This window comes from Theropithecus gelada, chromosome 12 (assembly GCF_003255815.1).
Source record: "Theropithecus gelada isolate Dixy chromosome 12, Tgel_1.0, whole genome shotgun sequence".
In the NCBI taxonomy this organism is placed as follows: domain Eukaryota; kingdom Metazoa; phylum Chordata; class Mammalia; order Primates; family Cercopithecidae; genus Theropithecus; species Theropithecus gelada.
This window is the reverse complement of record NC_037680.1, coordinates 343,362-368,642: the sequence shown is the minus strand read 5'-3', so window position 1 is coordinate 368,642 and position 25,281 is coordinate 343,362. Positions and strand designations below refer to the sequence as shown.

General features: G+C 40.8%; 1 protein-coding gene across 3 annotated transcripts in view; it reads right to left on the bottom strand.

Moving 5' to 3' along the window:
- Nucleotides 1-25,281, bottom strand: part of ARHGEF4 (Rho guanine nucleotide exchange factor 4) — a 212,888-nt gene that overhangs the window by 86,522 nt on the left and 101,085 nt on the right. For 2 of the 3 annotated variants that reach the window (XM_025404661.1, XM_025404660.1), the window contains one exon: nucleotides 11,430-11,556. In XM_025404661.1, the coding sequence (XP_025260446.1) occupies nucleotides 11,430-11,556 (127 nt within the window). Of the gene's footprint in view, nucleotides 1-10,836; nucleotides 11,557-25,281 lie in introns of those variants that run through there. The other variant, XM_025404659.1, reaches the window with a different exon arrangement.

The window sequence follows — 25,281 nt, the reverse complement described above, 5'->3', positions numbered from 1 at the left end:
AGTGTCTTTATCAGAAAGGTCAGCACAGAAGGTTCAGTGTTTTTTGAGGCTGGCTTGATGATGTGAAGGTGGTCAGCGAAATTCTACTCTACATGTAAAAACAGAAACAGAATGGGATCAAAGCTTATCTAAGTCTACAGACAGCCTTCTTCCCTGTCTCTCCTAATTAACCCTGCACTTCAGTTTCCACGACAGTGCTGGATGGAAAGAAGCCCAAGGCCCTAGTGATGTGGGTTCAATCCTGGGTTCAGTTCTGTCTCTTACTAGTTGTGACCTTGGGCAAATTACTTAATCTTCCTGTGTCTTCTCTCCTCATCCACAAATAGGAATACTGACAACTACTTCTGCAGGATTATTGTGAGGATTAAGTGAATGATGTGTAGATAGGCAGCCGCACCTAGCAATGTCTGAAATATTAGCTGGCATTTATTAAGCATATACCAGATGTGAGGTACGTTGCATATACTATTTAATCTCTACAACTTTATCTGACAGCTTTTATTTTAGCCCCATTTTGCCACTGAAATTAACTGAGGCTCAGACTAATCCAAGGTTATACACCTGGAAGTGGTGGAATTGGTTCCAGTGCTCACCACTCATGCTTTGAACCACTGTGCAACCATTAATTCCCTTTCTCCCCACTCAGAGGATTCCCCAGACAATCTGTGTTGGAATACCATCAACGTCCTTGGCAAATAACACTATAAACCTTCTATATGCAGCACATCATGCTAGCTGCTGGGGATATAAGAAGAATGTTTAAGAAATGTATCTAGGCCGGCCGGGTGTGGTGGCTCATGCCTGTAATCCCAGCACTTTGGGAGGCTGCGGTGGGCGGATCACAAGGTCAGGAGGTGGAGACCATCCTGGCTAACACGGTGAAACCCTGTCTCTACTAAAAATACAAAAAATTAGCTGGGCAAGGTGGTGGGCGCCTGTAGTCCAGCTACTTGGGAGGTTGAGGCAGGAGAATGGCATGAACCCAGGAGGCGGAGCTTGCAGTGAACCGAGATCGCACCACTGCACTCCAGCCTGGGCAACAGAGCAAGACTCCGTCTCAAAAAAAAAGAAATGTATCTAGGCCAGGCGCGGTGGCTCATGCCTGTAATCCCAGCACTTTAGGAGGCCGACATGGGCGGATCACCTGAGGTCAGGAGTTTGAGACCAGCCTGGCCAACATGGAGAAACCCCGTCTCTACTAAAAATACAAAAATTATCCTGGCTTGCTGGCGTGCGCCTGTAGTCCCAGATACTCGGGAGGCTGAGGCAGGAGAATCACTTGAACTTGGGAGGCGGAGGTTGCAGTGAGCCAAGATTGTGCCACTGCACTCCAGCCTGGACAACACAGTAAGACCTGATCTCAAAAAAAAAAAAAAAATGCATCTAGATATGCCATGAGCACAGCCATTCAACATCTCTCTAAGACTCTCACTGAAATGACCAATACTAGAGAACATGAGATTGACTTTTGCAGGACAGTGAGAGGAACTCCATTGACCTGCTCCTCAGTGAAACTGGTGAACACTTTTAAAAACAACCATTTAAAACATCTGAAATGGTCCTGAAGAGTAAACAGCAAATAAAGAAACATCTATTCAAGGCCAGGCACGGTGCCTCATGCCTGTAACCCCAGTACTTTAGGAGGCCGAGTTGGGCAGATCACTTGAGGTCAGGAATTCAAGATTAGCCTGACCAACGTGGTGAAATCCCGTCTCTACTAAAAATACAAAAATTAGCCAGGCGTGGTGGTGCATGCCTGTAATCCCAGCTACTCGGGAGGTTGAGGTGGGAGAATTGCTCGGACCAGGAGGGCAGAAGTTGCAGTGAGCTGAGATTGTGCCACTACACTCCAGCCTGGGCAACAGAGCAAGACTCTGTTGCCTCCCCCAGCCTCCCCAGCAAAAAAAAAAAAAAGAAAGAAAGAAACATCCCTTCAAGAAAATCAATGACAATTCAGTAAGAAAGGTAAGAATCTGCAGGGTTTTAACCAAGATCGTTCCCCTCTCCCCCTTTACAGCTCAGTGAGGCAGGGACTCCACTCCAGACTATAGCCAACAACACAGGGCTCCTTCTCCCCCCACCTCTCAGCCAGGGATCTTTCTTCCCTGGAAGAGGAGGACAGTGGCATTTCTCATCCTGCCCCCAGCCAGCTGTTGCTGAGGCTCAGTCAGGAAGCCACCTGTTACTGGTGAGAGTGCCGAGCCGGGTGACTTCCTTCTTTGGCAAGCTGAGAATACTGAGGCTTAGATAGCCTTTCCCCCTGCTTCTAAGGTGGTAGTTCCATGCCAGGAGAGGCCAGCTGAGACGGCTTTAGGCTACTGCTCTCCCTCCCCAAGGGCTCCGTAGAGCTTGCCATTGTCCCCATCCCAGAGCTCTGGTTCAAAGATTTTGCTTGGGGGAAGCAGGTTGTAAAACAGATAGCTCCTGATCTTTTCCTAAAGGAACTGGGCTCAGTTTGTAGCAGAGCATGGAGAAGCTGGAACCTAAAGGTGCTTTCAAGAACAGTGGAGGTTGCAATGAAAGGAAATGAGGGGAAATCTGTGGCTCTCATGGAGATATAGCCTGGACCCCACTAGTTTGTATGAGAGGACAGAGAATAAGGTAGCTGGGAGGAGCCCTTCTAGGATCACAAGAAATACCAGACACTGACCTCAGAAAGTGATCCTTTCTGAGGTGCACCAGAATTTGAGAGCTTGTAAAGCAATTTATGCCCCAGGACAAACTTGAAAATAACAGAGCAATCAGCAGCCAATGAGTGGAGCTTAACAGTGTGGTGTGGTCAGAGAAATACAGAAGACAGCTCTAGTAAAGCCACCGTCATCCATGAGTGACTGTAGGCATACCCGGCGCTATATCTCCTTTAGGAGCAACATCAGAAGGTTAACCCCATGGGAAGGGAAATAGACTTCACTAAAATAAAACAGTTCATCTAGTTAGTAAATAAGCAAATAACAGTAGCAAACCTAGTGGGGAAGTGGTTCTCAGACTGGCTATAATATTATCTAAAATGTCCAGTTTCCAACCAAAAATTATGACATATGCAAAGGAACAGGAAAGTCTGACCCATACAATGGGGAAAAAACCAGGTAATAGAAACTGCCTGTGAGAATGACTACGTATCAGATTTATCAAGTCCAAAGTAGTAATTATAAACATGTTCACAGAACTGAAGGAAACATGATTAAAAGACAAAAGATGTGATGACAATGTCTCATCAAACAGAGAATATAAGTGAACATATTCAAAGTTTTAAAAGAAATTCTGGAGTTGAAAAGTACAATAACTGAAACAAAAAGTTCACTCGAAGGGCTCAACAGCAGGTTTGAACAGATGGAAGAAATAATTAGCAAACTTGTAGATCGATAGAAATTACACAAGCCAAAGAACAGAGGGAAAACCATGAAAAAAATGAACAAAGCCTCAGAGAAGTGTAGGACACCATTAAGTGCACCAACATATGTGTAATGGGAATATCAGAAAGAGAGAAAGGAGAAGGGGAAAACATTCAAAGAAACAATGGCTGAAACTTTCCAAATGTATTGAAAAACAATAACCTACACACCCAGGAAACTCAGTTATTTCCAAGTAAAATAATTCCAGAGATCCACAAAGACACATCATAGTAAAAATGCTGAAAGTAAAAGAAAGTAAAAATGCTGAAAGGGGGACTATATCCTAAAAGCCACAAGAGAATAGCAGCAAACAACATACAACTTTATCAAGCCTTCTTCAATATGATTAACAGTTGATTTCTTAGCAGAAACTCTAGAAGCCAGAAGACAGTGGGATAGTTTTGTTAAATGTGCTAAAAGGATTTTTAAATATTTATTTATTTATTTACATTATACTTTAAGTTCTAAGGTACATGTGCACAACCTGCAGGTTTGTCACATACATATACATGTGCCATGCTGGTGTGCTGTACCCATTAACTCATCATTTACATTAGGTATTTCTCCTAATGCTATCTCTCCCTCTGCTCCCCACCCCATGACAGGCCTCCCTGTGTGATGTTCCCCTTCCCGAGTCCAAGTGATCTCATTGTTCACTTCCCACCTATGAGTGAGAACATGCGGTGTTTGGTTTTCTGTCCTTGTGATAGTTTGCTCAGAATGATGGTTTCCAGCTTCATCCATGGCCCTGCAAAGGACATGAACTCATCCTTTTTTATGGCTTCATAGTATTCCATGATGCATATATGCCACATTTTCTTAATCCAGTCTATCATTGATGGACATTTGGGTCAGTTCCAAGTCTTTACTATTGTGAATAGTGCTGCAAAAAATATACATGTGCATGTGTCTTTATAGTAGCATGATTTATAATCCTTTGGGTATATACCCCATAATGGGATCACTGGGTCAAATGGTATTTCTCATTCTAGATCCTTGAGGAATCGCCATACTGTCTTCCACAATGGTTGAACTGGTTTACACTCCCACTAACAGTGTAAGAGCATTCCTATTTCTCCACATGCTCTCCAGCATCTGTTGTTTTCTGACTTTTTAATGATCACCATTCTAACTGGTGTGAGATGGTATCTCATTGTGGTTTTGATTTGCATTTCTCTGATGACCAGTGATGATGAGTACTTTTTCATGTGTCTGTTGGCTGCATAAATGTCTTTTTTTGAGAAGTGTTTGTTCATATCTTTTGCCCACTTTTTGATGTTTTTTTTTTCTTGTAAATTTGTTTAAGTTCTTTGTAGGTTCTGGATATTAGCTCTTTGTCAGATGGGTAGATTGCAAAAATTTTCTCCCATTCTGTAGGTTGCCTGTTCACTCTAATGGTAGTTTCTTTTGCTGTGCAGAAGCTCTTTAGTTTAATTAGATCCCATTTGTCTATTTTGGCTTTTGTTGCCATTGCTTTTGGTGTTTTAGTCATGAAGTCTGTGCCCACGCCTATGTCCTGAATGGTATTGCCTAGGTTTTCTTCTAGGGCTTCTATGGTTTTAGGTCTAACATTTAAGTTTTAATCCACCTTGAATTAATTCTTATATAAAGTATAAGGAAAGGATCTAGTTTCAGCTTTCTACATATGGCTAGCCAGTTTCCCCAACACCACTTATTAAAAAGGGAATCCTTTCCCCATTTCTTGTTTTTGTCAAGTTTGTCAAAGATCAGATGGTTGTAGATGTGTGGTGTTATTTCCGAGGCCTCTGTTCTGTTCCATTGGTTTATATCCCTGTTTTGGTTCCAGTACCATGCTGTTTTGGTTACTGTAGACTTGTAGTATAGTTTGAAGTCAGGTAGCATGATGCCTCCAGCTTTGTTCTTTTTGCTTAGGACTGTCTTGGCAATGTGGGCTCTTTTTTGGTTCCATATGAACTTCAAAGCAGTTTTTTCCAATTCTGTGAAGAAAGTCCTTGATAGCTTGATGGGGATGGCATTGAATCTATAAATTACCTTGGGCAGTATGACCATTTTCATGATATTGATTCTTCCTATCCATGAGCATGGAATGTTCTTCCATTTGTTTGTGTCCTCTTATTTTGTTGAGCAGTGGTTTGTAGTTCTCCTTGAAGAGGTCCTTCACATCCCTTGTAAGTTGGATTCCTAGAAATTTTATTCTCTTTGAAGCAATTGTGAATGGGAGTTCACTCATGATTTGGCTGTTTGTCTGTTATTGGTGTATAGGAATGCTTGTGATTTTTGCACATTGATTTTGTATCCTGAGACTTTGCTGAAGTTGCTTATCAGCTTACGGAGATTTTGGGCTGAGATGACAGGGTTTTCTAAATATACAGTCATGTCATTTGCAAACAGGGACAATTTGACTTCCTCTTTTCCAAATTGAATACCCTTTATTTCTTTCTCTTGCCTGATTGCCCTAGCCAGAACTTCCAACACTATGTTGAATAGGAGTGGTGAGAGAGGACATCCCTCTTTTGTGCCAGTTTTCAAAGGGAATGCTTCCAGTCTTTGCCCATTTAGTATGATATTGGCTATGAGTTTGTCATAAATAGCTCTTATTATTTTGCGATACATTCCATCAATACCTAGTTTATTGAGGGTTTTTAGCATGAAGGGCTGTTGAATTTTGTTGAAGGCCTGCTACAAGGATTTTTTAAAAAGAAATCTTGACAACTAAGAATCCTTTATGCCGAAAGCTAACCTTTCAAAAATGAAGACTAAATAAGGATTTTCCCAGATAAACAAAACTGAGAAAATTTGTTGCTAGTAGACCTAACTTATAAGAAATACTAAAGGGAGTTCTTTAGACTGAAAGCAAGTGACCCCAGATGATAATGTAAATCCACATGAATACAAAAAGGGTACTAGAAAAGGTAATTATGTAATTATAAAAAACACTATTCTTATTTTCTCCTTTCTTCTCTTAAGCAATTGTATAAAATAATATGTGTATAATGTATTATTGAGCATATAATATAAAAATGTAATATATGTCAATAACAGCATAAAGGAGATAGATGAGAGAAAAGCTGTAATAGGCTAAGAAAATGGTGACATATGGTAATCATTTTACTAATGCGCTTCTGGCTTTATGACATTGATGGGTATAATATGCATAACAATCATACCACACAAAAGAGGGGAAGGGAATAGAGCTATAAAGGTGTAATAGTTCTATATATTACTGGAATTAAGTTAGCATAAATCTGAAGTTGATGCTGGTAAGTTATATATATACATGAAATGCTAAAGCTACCACTAAAAACAAACCTTAAAAAATATAGCGAAAGAATCATTAATAAAATTAAAATACATTAGACAATATTCACTCAGTGAAACAGAAAACAGTAAAGAAGGAATAGAGCAATCAAAAGATGAGACAGGGAAAACAAGAAGCGAAGACATGCCATGAACTTGTGCCTATAGAAGATGGCAAATTTAATCAATAAATGTTATGTGTTCTGACTGCTCCATCAACCATCCATTCCTCTGTCTCTCTCCCTCTCCTTGGGCTTCCCTATTCATGAGACACAATATGGAAATCAGGCCAATTAATAACCCAGTAATGGCCTTTAAGTTTTCAAGTGAAAAGAAGAGTCACATATCTCTAAATCAAAAGCTAGAAATGATTCAGCTTAGTAAGGAAGGCATGTCAAAGCCAAGATGGCCCAGAAGCTAGGCCTCTCAAGCCAAACAGTTGCCCAAGTCCTGAAAGTGAAGGAAAAGTTCTTGTAGGAAATTAAAAGTGCTGCTCCAGTTAGCACATGAATGAGAAAGTGAAACAGCCTTTTTGCAATAGGAAGAAAGTTTTCGTGGTCTAGATAAAAGATCAAAAAGGAGCCACAACACTCCTTTAAGCCAAGGCCTAATCCAGAGCAAGGCCCTAACTGTTTTCAATTGTATGAAGGCTGAGAAGTGAGGACGCCGTAAAAGAAAAGTCTAAACCTAGCAGAGGTTGGTTCCTGAGATTTAAGGAAAGAAGCCATCTCCACAGCACAGAAGTGCAAGGTAGTAGAAGTAATCCAATTGCTCATCAACGGATGAATAAATAAGCAAACTGTAGTATATCCATACAATGGATTATTTGACCATAGAAAGAAATGAAGTACTGAAGTACATGTGACATGTGGATGAACCCTGAAAACATTATTATAAGTGAAAGAAGCCAGTCACAAGACCAGTTCCTACATGATTCCATCCATACACAAATCCAGGGCAGGGAATTTATAGGGACAGGAAGTAGATAAGTGGTTCCTTAGGGTGGTGGTGTGGGGTAATAGCTAAAGGTACAGAGCTTATTATAAGGTGCTAACAATGTTCTAAAATGGACTGTGGTGATGACCGCACGTATCTGTGAATATCCTGCCGCCGAACTGTATGTGGCTATAGCTCAACAAAGCTGTTTAAAAAATAGGAAGCATCCTTTACCAGTACTAGAGACTGATGAAGGGTGTTAGCCACAAGATACAACAAAGTGGTTTGAAGAAAGAGGTGACCGACAGCTTGTGAAATAACCACACCACCAGGTATTCCTGGTAAAACCCAGCCCACCCTTCCAAAGCCACAGGCACGGATTCTGGAGGCACCGGGGACTCTCAGAGTTGCACCTGGCCCTGCCGGCTCCACTGAGAGAGGTGCGGGTGTGGTGGGGATTTATCTTGGGCACCGACTTGCCAGGGAGAGGTGGCGTGCTCCCACATCAGGCTGATTCTTAGCCACCCTTCCAAACGTGGAGAAGAAATTCTAGTGAGGGGGAGGAGCTCCCTACCAGGACAGCGGACAGCTCCCCACAAGCCTTTAGGTGCTGACTCACAGCATTCATCACAAGAAAGCCTAGGCTTCCTCATCCTACTTCCGCTGTGTTTGAAGGATGTTAACGGGAACCGATAATGATCTCTGAAAGAACATCACTTCCAGTGCTACTTAACAACACACCACTGCTGGGGGAGGACTGCTGTCCACACAGATGAGCAAATAAAGAAATTTCACCTCTTAATAAAAAACCTCAAAAGAGACCAGGCATGGTGGCTCACACCTGTAATTCCAGTACTTTGGGAAACTGAGGTGGGCAGATCACCTGAGGTCAGGAGTTTGAGACCAGCCTGGCCAACATGGCAAAACTCCATCTCTACTAAAAATACAATTATCTGGGCATGGTGGTGGGCACCTGTAATCCCAGCTACTTGGGGGCTGAGGCAGGAATTGCTTGAACGCGGGAGGCGGAGCTTGCAGTGAGCCGAGATCGATCGTGCCACTGCACTCCAGCCTGGGTGACAGAGTGAGACTCCACCAAAAAAACAAACAAACCTCAAAAAAAGAGCAGATGAATTTGGAAATGAACTGAAATTTGGAAATACCGAGAACACTTCACAAAAATCCTGATTTTCTGTTCTTCGTGGCTTCAAAGGACATTGGAGGGATTGTTGCAGATTAAAAACATGATCACTGGATCACAAACTGCCAGCGAAGGCAATGAACACAGGTGAGAAAAAAAAAACCAGGAAAACGAAGCAGAAGATGAAATTGAGAAATTCTCACAGAACTGGGTAGAAAATGGATCCAAACAATGAGAATGATGAGAGGTTCCGGGGATAGAAACTAGAAATATCATCTCTTTAAAGCAGACATCTGACGAAGTCAGGCACAGATCAGTTGCAAGTGGAAGCGGTAATTAAGAAAAGAAAAGAAAGCTTTCCCAAGCTCAGCTCCAGGCTAGTCCCTCCCATTATCCTTACGACATAGGAAAAAAACAGGAGCTATCACTCCTTTTTTGAAGAAAAAGGAATCCGATTACTTTCTTGCAGAATTTCTGAGAAAAAAAGAAAGAAAAAGGAACCTGAGATAGAGGGAAATCGAGGGATGTGCTCAATTTCTCACCCTAGGAGGAAGTGTGGCTAGAGCCCTGACCTCTGACCTCCAGAGCAGTGCCCTTGGTGTGCAGACGTGCTCGATGTCACTGGTGGCACGAAGGTTTTAAAATTTCTTCTGCAATGAGCTCATCTGCCAATTATTTCAAGTGACACTGAAATAATAGGAAAACATGATTATGAAGCTCTGAATTGCAAGGAGGTACTGACTTGAAAGGCCAAAACCAGCTTTGAGGATTCTCTCTGGAAAAAAGATGCCTCTCCCTGGTTACTGTCCCTTTCACAAGATTCTAAATAACTCTATGACTTAACGAAGGGCTCATGCAAGAAATTGGGAGAGTTTGTTCAACAGCTGTCAAACACCTTTTCATAACTTTGCTTGTGAGTTTAAGATCATGACTGTATGTGGGGAAGAATAAAGCTCCACTTCACGGTGCAGCCTAAATACATCCATCTGCTGACAGGCAGCCACCACATCCACCAGCTAATCTGAGCAGCCAGCTCCCTCGGGACCAGCACCTCCAATGTGCTGAGTCAGACTCAGAGCTCAACTCAGAGTCTGCATCAGAGCTGATTCCTTAGAAAGACACATGCCAAACTCCAGCATTCGGGGCCGACCGCCACGCACCGTCATCCTCTGCCTCACCGCACTGGCTTTCTATGGGCGCCACGCACCGTCATCCTCTGCCTTACTGCACTGGCTTTCTATGGGTCTTCGGCACTGACAGGACCTGACTACCAACAGCCTCCACTGCCAGCCCGCTCCTCCCAAGCCTGGACGAAGCACGCGTTGGACAGGCGTGGCTGTTTTGTTTTTCTAACTCTCTTAAGGCTTTGCCCTTGTTTCACTTTCTTCAACACCAGATTTGGCCCCTCCCTCCAGCAGCCATGAGCTTTTAGACTGTAAAGTCACCACCGAACACAATCTGCACCCGCTCAAGACCTGAGACCCCATATCTGTCCTTCCACCAGAAGACAGATGTGCCTTGAGCCGCACTCAGCATGTCCAGCCCCGCTGGGTTGGGTGTGACGAAGGTAGCTGTCACACATAAAGAGGCCCCATCCTGGCTCTCACCTGTGGCCCAGTTCCCTTCTAACACAGAAAGCCAGGCCTTTTGTGGACAGATATGTGATTTGAAGCTATTTGCTACAGTTCGGAGAAACGGACTCATAGAGGCTGCCATAAAACTCAAGGAAGAGGCCATTATTCATCAGAAGGGGAAGCACCCAAGTTCCATCAGCTGATTGGAGACAGCTCTCTACATGATTCTGTCTCCTTGAAGTTATATATCCTACTAGGATACGAAGGGACAGTCCGTAGTTCTCCTCAGAATTAACTGATGGAGCCAAGCTGGGGGACTCTAGGAATTCCTTTTTCATTTTTTTGAGGTGGAGTATCACTGTCGCCCAGGCTAGAGTGCAGTGGCATGATCTCAGCTCACTACAACCTCTGCCTCTCAGATTCGAGCGATTCTCCTGCCTCATCCCTCAGAGTAGCTGAGATTACAGGCATGCACCACCACACTGAGCTAATTTTTTTGTTTTGTTTTGTTTTTGAGACAGAGTTTCGCTCTTCTTGCCCTGGCTGGAGTGCAATGGTGTGATCTCGGCTCACTGCAACCTTTAGCGAGGTTCAAGCGATTCACTTGCCTCAGCCTCCCAAGTAGCTGAGATTACAGGCATGCACCACCACGCCCGGCTAATTTTGTATTTTTAGTAGAGATGGGGTTTCTCCATGATGGTCAGGCTGGTCTCAAACTCCTGACCTCAGATGGTCCACCTCCCTTGGCCTCCCAAAGTGCTGGGATTATAGGTGTGAGCCACCACACCTGGCCTGTATTTTTAGTAGAGACGGGGTTTCACCATGTTGCCCAGGCTGGTCTTGAGCTCCTGACCTCAAGTGATCTGCCTGCTTCAGCCTCCCAAAGTGCTGGGATCACAGGCATGAGCCACTGTTCCTGGCCAAAAATTCCCTTTCTTTGGATAGTAGGCACTCCTCCCTAACTGAAGGAAGGGGACAATTGTTTATGTCTCTCACCGTCAAGCTACTTCTGCCAGGCAAGTGGATACAGCTGCCAACAGCACTCACTCCTTGTCCTTCATGCCAAGATCCAGAGTACATAGCAAAAGAGAGAGGCGCGTAACTCACCAGTGCCAGGTATGTGCTCTGGCCAGCCCATGTGGTTCAGTCCCGTTGGAGCACTCTGGGAGAGTGGACGGCTTCTTCTACGGAGATTCAAAGACTCTGGAGAGGTAATGATCGTCTTTCTCCAGCACTGGAAGAAGAGGAAAGAGGCAGAGGGCAAATGAAGAAAAGAAATGACAGCTGTCATTGCCACCCTGCAGTTTTTCTAATTGCTGGAGACTTTTCCTTGGGAACGCAGCATACAACCAAAATATGCGCAGCTCCAGGAAGTACTTTCACATCAAAACTCACAAGAAAAACTTCACCTGGAGTCTGCAGTGGGCAACCTATCTGGCCACATGGATAGGCTGTCATTCCATGGGTGAAGTCAGGATTGTGGAGAAGGTCTTCAGACTCCCATCTCTCCCTGAGCTGGTCAGCCACACAGCCTGATATTTCCCCAAAAGCACGACTGTTAGTTTTAGCTAAGGCACAGTCTTTTTGGAATGCTTCATTAAAATACAACTCACGAAATCCGTGACATCTCCTAATTATGAAACAGACACTGCCCTTCAGACAGTAAGGACCCACTGTTGGCTGTGGCTTTGGGACGACCAGGGATGTGAGCCTTTTCTGTATCATCTCATTGTCCAGAGATAAACCTGGCCCCTCTTGATTTTTTTTCTACCTTATGAAGTTCTTGTATTAACTTAAAAATTGTGGTATGTATTCAAATAAATGCTTGTTCCTTTACTTTTTGCTTTTGTATTCCTCATACTATTAAGCAAACAGTGCTTAGAAAATTCTTTTAGTGATTTCCAGAAACATCAATATACAAACAGTGATAAAGATGGAGTAGCACGCTTCACCCCATCCATTTGAACACAACTAAAAACCCTGGCTCCAGAGAGTTTCTAGTCTGAGGACTCTAGAGGCAAACAGCAGCAGGTAGACGGGAAGGAAACCAGAAGTCAAAGTAACACTGATCCTGTGGTGAGTTTCTTGTTTTGTTGTTCCTGTGGTGTGCCCTGGTCTGAACTCAATACCAGCTTGAAACTGGACATAAAGGACTCCAAAAGAAGCCCTCTCAGATCTGAAGAGAGGGAAAAGGGTCCTTAAGGGCATGAGGGCTGAGGGATGTGTATTTTAGTGATGATTTCTCCCACCCTATTCCCCTAGGCAGTCTCATTATGGTAATGGCAGTGGTGGTCATGCAGACATCTAAACTTCTGAGGGACAGGAATCCTCTCTGGCCAGAGGAACTGTGGTACCAACGCATGGGAGAGAATCCCTGTTTCTTTTTTCTATCTCTGTCTCCCTGCCACTTGGTTTCGAGGCAGACACAGTTGCCGCTTGGTTTCATATGGCAGAGAGGGAAAATGAAAGCCCCAGCTTTCCATCAAGAAAACTAGGAATGGAGGGTTCCTAGACACCAGGAGGTGCCTGGGAGAATGCCGAGAGGAAGGGTCTCAAGAAGAAGATCCCATCATGTTGTGGATGACCTCCCAGACTTAACCCCAAGCTGTACGAATGGATCTGACCCCGAACAGCATATACGAGTCTTTGAGAACTGAACCATGGGGTAGAACATGTTCCAGGCCCCACAGGGGCCACTGGGTGATCCACATTATCCAAATGGCACTGAAAACATCTTAAAACCTGAACTGACATAGGAAACCACCCCTGAAGACCAGTAAGAACTTGCAGGCGGAACTCAACTGGGTCAACTGCTTAACAAATTTAATAATCATTATTCTCCACAGGAACTAAACAAGGCCCAGAGTCTCATAACATAGTATTTAAGATGCCCAGGACATAATCCAAAATTACCTGACACACAAAGAACTATGAAATCTCAATAACTTTTAAGGGAAAAGATAGTCAACAATGGCAACACCAACATGACACAGTTGTTGGAATTATCAGAAAAAGACTTTAAAGCAGGTCTTACATCACCACGCTCGAAGAAGTAAGGGTGAACACTTTTGACATGAATGAAAAATAATAGCAGATAAATAGATAAAAGAATAAAATGGAGATGTTAGTACTGAAAAATAGAATAACTAAAATAAAATCCAGGGGCAGAGTGCAATTATAAAATGAGATGAAAAAGGAAAGAATCAGTAAGCATGTAAGTAGCTCAACAGAAATTATCCAGTTGAAGAACAGAGAGAAAAGGTTGGGGGAAAAAAATCCCTAATAGAACTTCAGGGACCTGTGTGACAACAACAAAGGTCTAACACTCTGTCATCAGAGTTCCAGAAGGAGGAGAGAGTGGAGCGCAGAACAATATCAAGAATAATTTCTGAAAGCATCCCAAATATGATTCAAAACATTAACTTACAGACCCAAGAGCTCAGCAAACTGCAAGCTGAAAAATCCAAGGAAATCAATGCCCAGAGACATCATCAACTGCTGAAAATTAGAGACAATGAACAAACCTTAAAGCAGCTAGAAACCACAACAGCTCATGCATAGGGGAATATTCATTCGCATGCAGATTTTTCAAGGAGGCCAGAAAGAGGTGGAAAAATATTTGTAAAGTGCTAAATCACTGTCAACCCAAAAATCTATATCCAGCAAAAGTATATTCAGGACTGAAGATAAAGTGAGAACATTATCACATGGAGAAAAACCAAGAGAAGTCATAGCCAGTATACCTGTTCTAAAGAAATGTTAAAGGAAGATCTTTATACAAAAGGAAAATGATACCAGAGGGAAACTTCGAACTTCAGAAATGAAGGAAGAGCAACAGAAATAAGAAGAAGCTGGGTAATGGGAGGCGGAGCTTGCAGTGAGCTGAGATCCAGCCACTGCACTCCAGCCTGGGCGACAGAGCGAGACTCCGTCTCAAAAAAAAAAAAAAAAAAAAAAAAAGAAGAAGCTGGGTAAATATAACACACTATTTTTCTCCTCTTAAGTTTTAAAAAATATTTGACAGTTAAACACAAAATTATAGTATTATCTAATGAGGTTTTCAATGTATGCAGATATAATATACATGGTAACAACAACACAAAGGAGGAGGTTAAAGGAACCTATGGGATGGAAGATGTCTACGTTCCTTCCACTCGAAGTGGGAAAATACTAATTCTAACTAGATGGAAATGTTAAGGATGTATATTAATTCCTAGAATTACTAAAAAAAACTATACAAAGAAATATAGTTAAAAGCTCAATAAGTTGAAATGGAAAACAAAAAAATACCTAAATAATCCAAAAGGAAACAGAGCAATGAAAATCAGAGAACGGAAAATGAATGATAACATGGTAAACCTAAATCCAAACACATCAGTAAGTTTATTAAGTTTGAATACTCAAAGCACATAATCAGAAAAAACAAATATTAAAATAATTAAGGGAAAAACAACAACTAACAGTATGCTATCTACAAGAAACCGACTTTCAAAATAATGATAAAAGCAGGTAAAAAGTAAAAGGGTGAAAAACCATGACAAATACTAATCAAAAAGAAAATGTGAATGGCTCTAGTAATATCAGACAAAACCAATTTCAGAGCAAGGAAAGTTACCAGGGACACAGAAGAACATAACATAATAAGAGTGAATTCACCAAGAAGACATATAATCCTAGATGTCCATGCATCTAACCACAGACATTCAAAATATATGAAGCAAAATTTTAATTTAATTTAAAGGAGAAATGGAAAATTCACAATGATCTATTGCTGATTGGAAACTTCAACACTTTTATCACAGTAATCAATAGAACAAATAGACAAAAACAAGATAACAGACAAAGTGGGCAACACCATCAACCAACTGGAAGTAACTGACATTTGTAGACTATCCATCCAACAATAGCACAATACCCATTATTTTCAAGTGCACATGGAACATTCACCAAGAGAGGCTATATCCTTGGTGATAATCATAATAATGAAATAATTTTTAAAAGTTTGAAAGTATGAAATCATACAAAGTATGTTTCTCCGATCACAATGGAATTAAACTATAAATCAGTAATAGAAAGGTAATTCTATTAATTTTCTTAAAAAGGAAATCCTAGTCTATTTAGAAATTAACACACTTCCAAAATTAAAAGTCCACTGTAGTCCAGTGACTGCTTTGAGAACAGTGACCTAGTGCTCTTATTCACTCAATATATGTGCTATTATTCCTGCTGTTCTAACCCTTGCATGTTACACCACATTATTACTTGCTTCTTTTCATACTTTTTTCAGAATTATACCTGGAGTTTATCTTTTTGTGTTTACACAAAAATGTGGCTTATGTATATCTGAGTAGTTGAAACTAGTAGAAACTACCAAACCGGCTGGGCGCGGGGGCTCACGCCTGTAATCCCAGCACTTTGGGAAGCCGAGGCGGGTGGATCACGAGGTCAGGAGATCGAGACCATCCTGGCTAACACGGTGAAACCTGTCTCTACTAAAAATACAAAAAATTAACTGGGCTTGGTGGTGGGCTCCTGTAGTCCCAGCTACTCGGGAGGCTGATGCAGGAGAATGGTGTGAACCTGGGAAGCAGAGCTTGCAGTCAGCCAGTATCACGCCACTGCACTCCAGCCTGGGCAACAGAGCAACACTCTGTCTAAAAAAAAAAAAAAAAAAGAGAAACTACCAAACCATATTTGACTCAACTAGTCAAATACGCTCAACTAGTATATAATCTCTATTTTCTATTAAACTATCAGAAATTATCTCTAGGCCTCCAAACCTTTTACAGTCAAAGAATCTTAGGCTTGGAATTCTCTCAGAATCTACTTTAATCCTGGTTAAAGGGAAACTGGACCCTGTACATGTATTCATGCAGGTCACATCACATTTTATTTTTTTTAATAGCCACTTAAGTTTGTGACTATAGTTGACTCTTACACCACGTGGGTTTGAACTGCATGGGTTTACTTATACATGGATTTTCTTCCACCTCTGCCACTTCTGAGACAACAAGACCAATTGCTCCTCTCCTTCCTCCTCCTTAGCCTATGGAATGTGAAGATGATGAGGATGAAGACCTTTATCACAATCCACTTCCAGTGAACAAATAGTAAATATATTTTCTCTTCCCTCTGATTTTCTTAACATGTTCTCTTTCTCTAGCTTACTTTATTGCAACAATACTATATATACTACTTATAATATCTTACAACATACAAAATAAGTGTTAGACTGTTTATGTTATTAACAAGGCTTCTGGTCAACAGTAGGCTATTAATAGTTAAGTTTTTCAGGAGACAAAAATTATACATGACGCTGAGCACGGTAGCTCACACCTATAATCCCAGAACTTTGGGAGGCCGAGGCAGGCGGATCACCTGAGCTCAGGAGTTTGAGACCAGCCTGGTGAACATGGTGAAATCCTGTCTCTACTAAGAATACAAAAATTCGCCAGGCGTGGTGGCATGCACCTGTAATCCCAGCTACTAGGGAGGCTGAGGCAGGAGAATTGCTTGAACCCAGGAGGTGGGGGTTGCAGTGAGCTGAGATCATGCCACTGCACTCCAGCCTGGGGAACAGAGCAAGACTCCATCTCAAAAAAAAAAAATTATAAATGGATTTTCGACTGTGTGGGTGGTTGGTACCCCTAACCCCTGCATGGTTTAAGGGCCAACTGAATGCCTTTTGACAAAATGTTTTCTCAGGTCGCTTCTCATAGGTGTTACTTAAACATTCTCTAAGTCTTCCCTTCTTGTTCTACAGAAAACTTATCATGCCATTTTTATGTTAAAAACCATGTTAAAAATTTATCATGCCATTTTATGTTAAAAAGGCTGCCTGCTGCTTATAAAGTCAAGGTCTATTGGCAGGGAGCCCAGAGTTCTTCAAATATTGTTTTCTGACTACTGTAACAACTCTTGCCATCCATCTCTCTACCACCAGGCACCTGCTCGCTACTTCCCTGATACTCTATGAATTTTCATACTACCATACAAGGTCAGGAGATTGAGACCATCCTGGCTAACACGGTGAACTCCTGTCTCTACTAAAAATACAAAAAATTAGCCAGGCGTGGTGGCAGGCGCCTGTAGTCCCAGCCACTCAGGAGGCTGAGGCAGGAGAATGGTGTGAACCCGGGAGGCAGAGGTTGCAGTGATGTTGCTATCCCCTCTATTTGAACTACGTTTCCCTGCTGAAACGTTATCCATTCTTAGGAAAGTGTCTCATTTTATGCAAAGTCTTTCCTAATGTTCCATCTACACAGAATTACCCACCTCCTCCTCTCTGTTAACAGTATTTTGTTGATATCACTGTAGCACCTGTATTGTTGTATAATCACTACACAAACCTTAGTACCTGGAAGTGGGATACAGCTATAACAAACACCTACAAATTTGGAAGTGACTTTAGAATTGGGCAGCAGGCAGAGGCTGGAAGAAAAGAAATCAAAAGAATACACACTAGAAAAGAAGAAATAACTCCCCCGCCCATTTTCAGGTGATATGGTTGCTTACATAGATAGTTTCAAATAATTTATAAAAAACAACTACCTTTGAACTAACAAATGAATTCAGCAGAGTCACAGGATACAGTATCAACACATATACTAAAAATCAACTTGTGGAAAACGAAATTTAAAACACAGTATTTGTAGTAGTTCCTAGGAAAATTAAATACAAAAGTACACATTTAAAAAATGCATAGGATCTGCATGCAGAAAATTACAAAATTCTGACAAAAGAAGATAAAGAAAACCTAAATAAATGAAAAGATATACCTGTATTCTTGTGTTGGGAGACAAAACAATAAACATGACAGTTTTCCATAAATTAATTTATAAGTTTTCTGCAGTCTCATCTCAGCAAAGATTCTCAGCAAAGCATTTATAGACAAGACAAATTTATTTTAATATTTACTTTTGGAAGGAGGTAGCCATGGAACGGGTAAAACAATGTTGAAAAAAAGAAATATAGTGGAAGGACTCCATCTAATCAACATGAATGCTCAGTACATAGCTATGAAGATCAAGACAGTGTGGCACTGGTGGAAGCATAGACACACGTGTCAACAGTACCAAACAGAGAGCCTAGAAACAGGCATAAGTATATCCAACTGATTTTTGGCAAAGGTACAAAAGTAATTCAATGAGGAATAATAACTCTTTTCAACAAGTGGTCCAACAGTATCCACAGGCAGAAAAAAAAAGAAGAAAAAAAAGAAAGAAAAGAAACTTCACCTAAATCCCACAACTCATGCAACCATAAGAAAGAATAAGATCATTCCCTTTTACAGCAACATGGTTGCCACTGGAGGCCTTTATGCTAGGGAAACTGACACAGGAACAGACAACCAAATACCACATGTTGTCATAAGTGGGAGCTAAAGATTGAGTACATATGGACACAAAGAAGACAACAACAGATTCTGGGGCCTCCCTGAGGGTGGAGGGCAGGAGGAGGGTGAGGACTGAAAAACTACCCATCCAGTATTATACTTATTACCTGGGTGACAAAATAATCTATACACCAAACCCTTATAACACGCAATTTGCCCATATAACAAACCTGCACATGTACCCCTGAACCTAAAAAAAGTCAAAAAAATGTAACTGGAAATTAATCACAAACTTAAATGTGAAAAGTACAATGATAAAACTTTAGAAAAAACCAGAAAATCTTTGAGACTTAGGGGTCACTGAAGAGTTTTTAGACATGACGCCAAAAGCACATCCATAAATGGAAAAAATTGATTAACTAGACTTCAACAACATTTAAAAATTTGTTCTGTGAAGACCCTGGTAAGAAGATGAAAAAACAAGCTACAGACTGGGTGATAATGTTTGTAAACCACATACTCAACAAAGGACTAATATCTGGAATATGAATATATATAATACACAGACACATATACATTCTGTCTCTCAAAGATCGACATTAAAAAAAAATGCCTTACCTCTCAATTGTTTGGGCAGAGAAAAGGAAAAGGCTATCCAGTTAGAAAATGGATACAGGAATAGAAAAGGCAGTTCACCTAAACTGTTGTACCAATGGCAAATATGCACATGAAAATATTTTCTACATTATTGCCCCTTAGAACCCAACCATTTCCAAAATGAGTTATCACTACACCGCGATTGCTATTATGGTAAAAATTTTAAAATAGCAACAACAAAAAAATATGCTGATAAGAATGCTGGGAAACTGGATCATGCAAACATTACTGGTGGGAAGGTAAAATGGTATAGCCCTCTGGAAAATAATGTGGCAGATTCTAATAAAACTAAACTGACAACTATCATATGACCCAACAATTGTACTTTTGGGTATTTACCCTAGAGAAAAGAAAACATATGTTATTAAACATATTATTTATAATAGCCTAAACCTGGAAACCATCTAGATGTCCTCCAACAGGTGAATGATTAAACAAGTCACTGTACATCCAGGCCATGGAATACTGTCAGCAACATACGTGCAGCCACTGTGTTGCCACATTATAATATTCAAGATGCCCAGTTTTCAACAAAAAATTATGATACAAAGAAACAAGAAAGTGGCCAGGTGCAGTGGCTCACACCTGTAATCCCAGCACTTTGGGAGGCTGAGGCAGGTGGATCACAAGGTCAGGAGATTGAGACCATCCTGGCTAACATGGCGAAACCCTGTCGCTACTAAAAATACAAAAAATTAGCCGGGCGTGGTGGCGGGTGCCAATAGTCCCAGTTACTTGGGAGGCTGAGGCAGGAGAATTGTGTGAACCCAGGAGGTGAAGCTTGCAGTAAGCTGAGATTGCGCTACTCCACTCCAACCTGGGCAACACAGCGAGACTCCGTCTCAAAAAAAAAAAAAAGAAAGTATGGCCCACTCACAGAAAGAAAAGAACCGAACAAAAACCATCCCTGAGAAAGCACAGGGTCTTACTAGACAAAGACTCTAATAAACTGTTTTAAATATGCTTAAAGAGCTAAGTGAAACAAAAACCACTAAAGGAACCAAAAGAATGATGTCTCATCAGATGGAATACCAATAAAGAGAAAGTATTAAAAAAACAGGTAAAAGTTCTGGAGTTGAAAAGTACAATAACTAAAATTCAATGTTACAACGTGTCTCAGTAGGCAGAAAAAAGAATCAGTGGATTCTTTTTTTCTGTGGATGGCCAATTGAGATTGGATGACCAACTGAGATTTTCCAATATGAAGGAAAGAAGCATGAAGAAAATTAATAGAACATAAGAGAAGCATGAAGAAAATTAATAGAACCTAGGGCACCATCAAGCACACCAACATACCCATAATGGAATCTCAAAAGAAAGAGAGAAAGGCCAGACGCAGTGGCTCACACCAGTAATCCCAGCACTTTGGGAGGTGAAGGGGGGCAGATCACCTGAGGTCAGAAGTTTGAGACCAGGCTCACCAACATGGAGGAACTCCATCTCTACTAAAAATAGAAAAAAAATAGCCGGGCCTGGTGGCGCATGCCTGTAATCCCAGCTACTTGGGAGGCTGAGATAGGATAATCGCTTGAACTTAGGAGGTGGAGGTTGTGGTGAGCCAAGATGGCACCACTGCACTCCAGCCTGGGCAACAAGAGCGAAACTCCATCTCAAAAAAAAAAAAAAACAAAAGAAAGAAAGAAAGAAAGAAATTAGAAAGACTTTTTGAAGAAATAATTGTTGAAAATTCCTAAATTTGATAAAGTACATAACTCTACACAACCAAGAAGCTCAGTGAACTCAATGGTGGATAAACATAAAGACTCACACTGAGACACATTGGAATAAAATAGCTGAAAACCAAAGACAAAAAGTGAATCTTGAAATCAACAACAGAGAAGTAATTCACCATGTACCAGGGATTCTGAATAAGATTAACAGCTGATTTCTCCTCAGAAACCAAGAAGGCCGGAGGCAGTGAGATGACACATATAAAAGAGGGAAAGAAAAAAAATGTTCAGCAAGAATTCTGTATCTGCGAAAACCGTACTTCAAAACTGAATGGAAAAATTATCCCATGCAAATAACAACCAAAAGAGAGCTGGAGTGTCTATACCAGCACCAGAGAAAATAGATTTTAAGTTGCAAACTGCTGTAAAAACAAAGAAATACATTATAGATTGATTAAAAAGCCAGTTCATCAAGAAGATATAACAATTACAAACATAGGTACCTACCAACTGAGCAACAAAAATCGACAGAAATCATGTGAGAAAGAGACAGTTCTGCAATAATAGCTGGAGATTTCAACACCCTTTCGATAATAAATGGACATAAGGCCAATGAGGAAATAGAGGTCTTGAACAATACTATAAACCAATTAAAACTAACAGACACATACAGGACACTAAACCAAACCACAACAGAATACACATGCTTCTCAAGTACACATGGAACATTCTCCAGAAGAGACCATAAGTGAGACCAGAAAACAAATTTCAGTAAATAATTTTTTTTTTTTTTTTGAGATGGAGTTTTACTCTTGTTGCCCAGGCTGGAGTGCAATGGCATGATCTTGGCTCACTGCAACCTCTGCCTCCCAGGCTCAAGCAATTCTCCTGCCTTAGCCTCCTGAGTAGCTGGGATTATAGGCACGCACCACCACACCCAGTTAATTTTGTGTTGTTAGTAGAGACGGGGTTTCACCAGGTTGGTCAGGCTGGTCTCAAACTCCTGACCTCAAGTGATCCGCCTGCCTCAGCCTCCCAAAGTGCTGGAATTACGAGCATGAGCCACCGTGCCTGGCCAGTAAATTTTAAAAGACTGAATTCATACAAAGTATCTTTTCTGACTGCAATGTAATGAAACTAGACATCAATAGCAGAACTTGAAAATTCACAAATATGTGGAAATTAATACAATATTAAACAGCCAGTGAGTCAAAGAAGAAATCATAAGATTTCACAGAAAAGAAAAGAAGAAATCACAAAATTAGAAAATACTGTGAGATGAATGAAAACAAAAACACAACCTATCAAAACTTATGGATGCAGTGAAGGCTATGCTGAGAGGAAACTTTCTAGTTGTAAAAGCCTACATTAAAAAAGAATTTCTCTTACAAAGAGACTTAGACTCCCATACAATAATAATGGGAGACTTCAACACCCCACTGTCAACATTAGACAGATCAACGAGACAGAAAGTTAACAAGGATATCCAGGAGTTGAACTCATCTCTGCACCAAGCGGACCTAATAGACATCTACAGAACTCTCCACCCCAAATCAACAGAATATACATTCTTCTCAGCACCACATCACACTTATTCCAAAATTGACCACATACTTGGAAATAAAGCACTCCTCAGCAAATGTAAAAGAACAGAAATTATAACAAACTATCTCTCAGACCACAGTGCAATCAAACTAGAACTCAGGACTAAGAAACTCAATCAAAACCGCTCAACTACATGGAAACTGAACAACCTGCTCCTGAATGACTACTGGGTACATAACGAAACGAAGGCAGAAATAAAGATGTTCTTTGAAACCAATGAGAACAAAGACACAACATACCAGAATTTCTGGGACACATTTAAAGCAGTGTGTAGAGGGAAATTTATAGCACTAAATGCCCACAAGAGAAAGCTGGAAAGATCTAAAATTGACACTCTAACATCACAATTAAAAGAACTAGAGAAGCAAGAGCAAATACATTCAAAAGCTAGCAGAAGGCAAGAAATCACTGAGATCAGAGCAGAACTGAAGGAGATAGACACACAAAAAACCCTCCAAAAAATCAATGAATCCAGGAGTTGGTTTTTTGAAAAGATCAACAAAATTGATAGACCGCTAGCAAGACTAATAAAGAAAAGACAGAAGAATCAAATAGATGCAATAAAAAATGATAAAGGGGATATCACCACCAACCCCACAGAAATACAAACTACCATCAGAGAATACTATAAACACCTCCACGCAAATAAACTCGAAAATCTAGAAGAAATGGATAATTTCCTGGACACTTACACTCTCCCAAGACTAAACCAGGAAGAAGTTGAATCCCTGAATAGACCAATAGCAGGCTCTGAAATTGAAGCAATAATTAATAGCCTACCAACCAAAAAAAGTCCAGGACTAGAAGGATTCACAGCTGAATTCTACCAGAGGTACAAGGCAGAGCTGGTACCATTCCTTCTGAAACTATTCCAATCAATAGAAAAAGAGCGAATCCTCCCTAACTCATTTTATGAGGCCAACATCATCCTGATACCAAAGCCTGGCAGAGACACAACAAAAAAAGAGAATTTTAGACCAATATCCCTGATGAACATCGATGCAAAAATCCTCAATAAAATACTGGCAAGCCGAATCCAGCAGCACATCAAAAAGCTTATCCACCATGATCAAGTGGGCTTCATCCCTGGGATGCAAGGCTGGTTCAACATATGCAAATCAATAAATGTAATCCAGCATATAAACAGAACCAAAGACAAAAACCACATGATTATCTCAATAGATGCAGAAAAGACCTTTGACAAAATTCAACAGCCCTTCATGCTAAAAACTCTCAATAAATTCAGTATTGATGGAACATATCTCAAAATAATAAGAGCTATTTATGACAAACCCACAGCCAATATCATACTGAATGGGCAAAAACTGGAAGCATTCCCTTTGAAAACTGGCACAAGACAGGGATGCCTTCTCTCACCACTCCTATTCAACATAGTGTTGGAAGTTCTGGCTAGGGCAATCAGGCAAGAGAAAGAAATAAAGGGTATTCAGTTAGGAAAAGAAGAAGTCAAATTGTCCCTGTTTGCAGATGACATGATTGTATATTTAGAAAACCCCATCATCTCAGCCCAAAATCTCCTTAAGCCAATAAGCAACTTCAGCAAAGTCTCAGGATACAAAATTAATGTGCAAAAATCACAAGCATTCTTATACACCAGTAACAGACAAACAGAAAGCCAAATCATGAATGAACTTCCATTCACAATTGCTTCAAAGAGAATAAAATACCTAGGAATTCAACTTCCAAGGGATGTAAAGGACCTCTTCAAGGAGAACTACAAACCACTGCTCAGTGAAATAAAAGAGGACACAAACAAATGGAAGAACATACCATGCTCATCGATAGGAAGAATCAATATCGTGAAAATGATCATACTGCCCAAGGTAATTTATAGATTCAATGCCATCCCCATCAAGCTACCAATGAGTTTCTTCACAGAATTGGAAAAAACTGCTTTAAAGTTCATATGGGACCAAAAAAGAGCCTGCATTGCCAAGACAATCCTAAGTCAAAAGAACAAAACTGGAGGCATCACGCTACCTGACTCCAAACTATACTACAAGGCTACAGTAACCAAAACAGCATGGTACTAGTACCAAAACAGAGATATAGACCAATGGAACAGAACAGAGTCCTCAGAAATAATACCACACATCTACAGCCATCTGACCTTTGACAAACCTGACAAAAACAAGAAATGGGGAAAGCATTCCCTATTTAAAAAATGGTGCTGGGAAAATTGGCTAGCCATAAGTAGAAAGCTGAAACTGGATCCTTTCCTTACTCCTTATACGAAAATTAATTCAAGATGGATTAGAGACTTAAATGTTAGACCTAATACCATAAAAACCCTAGAAGAAAACCTAGGTAATACCATTCAGGACATAGGCATGGGCAAGGACTTCATGTCTAAAACACCAAAAGCAATGGCAACAAAAGCCAAAATTGACAAATGGGATCTAATTAAACTCAAGAGCTTCTGCACAGCAAAAGAAACTACCATCAGAGTGAACAGGCAACCTACAGAATGGGAGAAAATGTTTGCAATCTACTCATCTGACAAAGGGCTAATATCCAGAACCTACAAAGAACTCAAACAAATTTACAAGAAAAAAACAATCCCATCAAAAAGTGGGCAAAGGATATGAACAGACATTTCTCAAAAGAAGACATTCATACAGCCGACACATGAAAAAATGCTCATCATCACTGGCCATCAGAGAAATGCAAA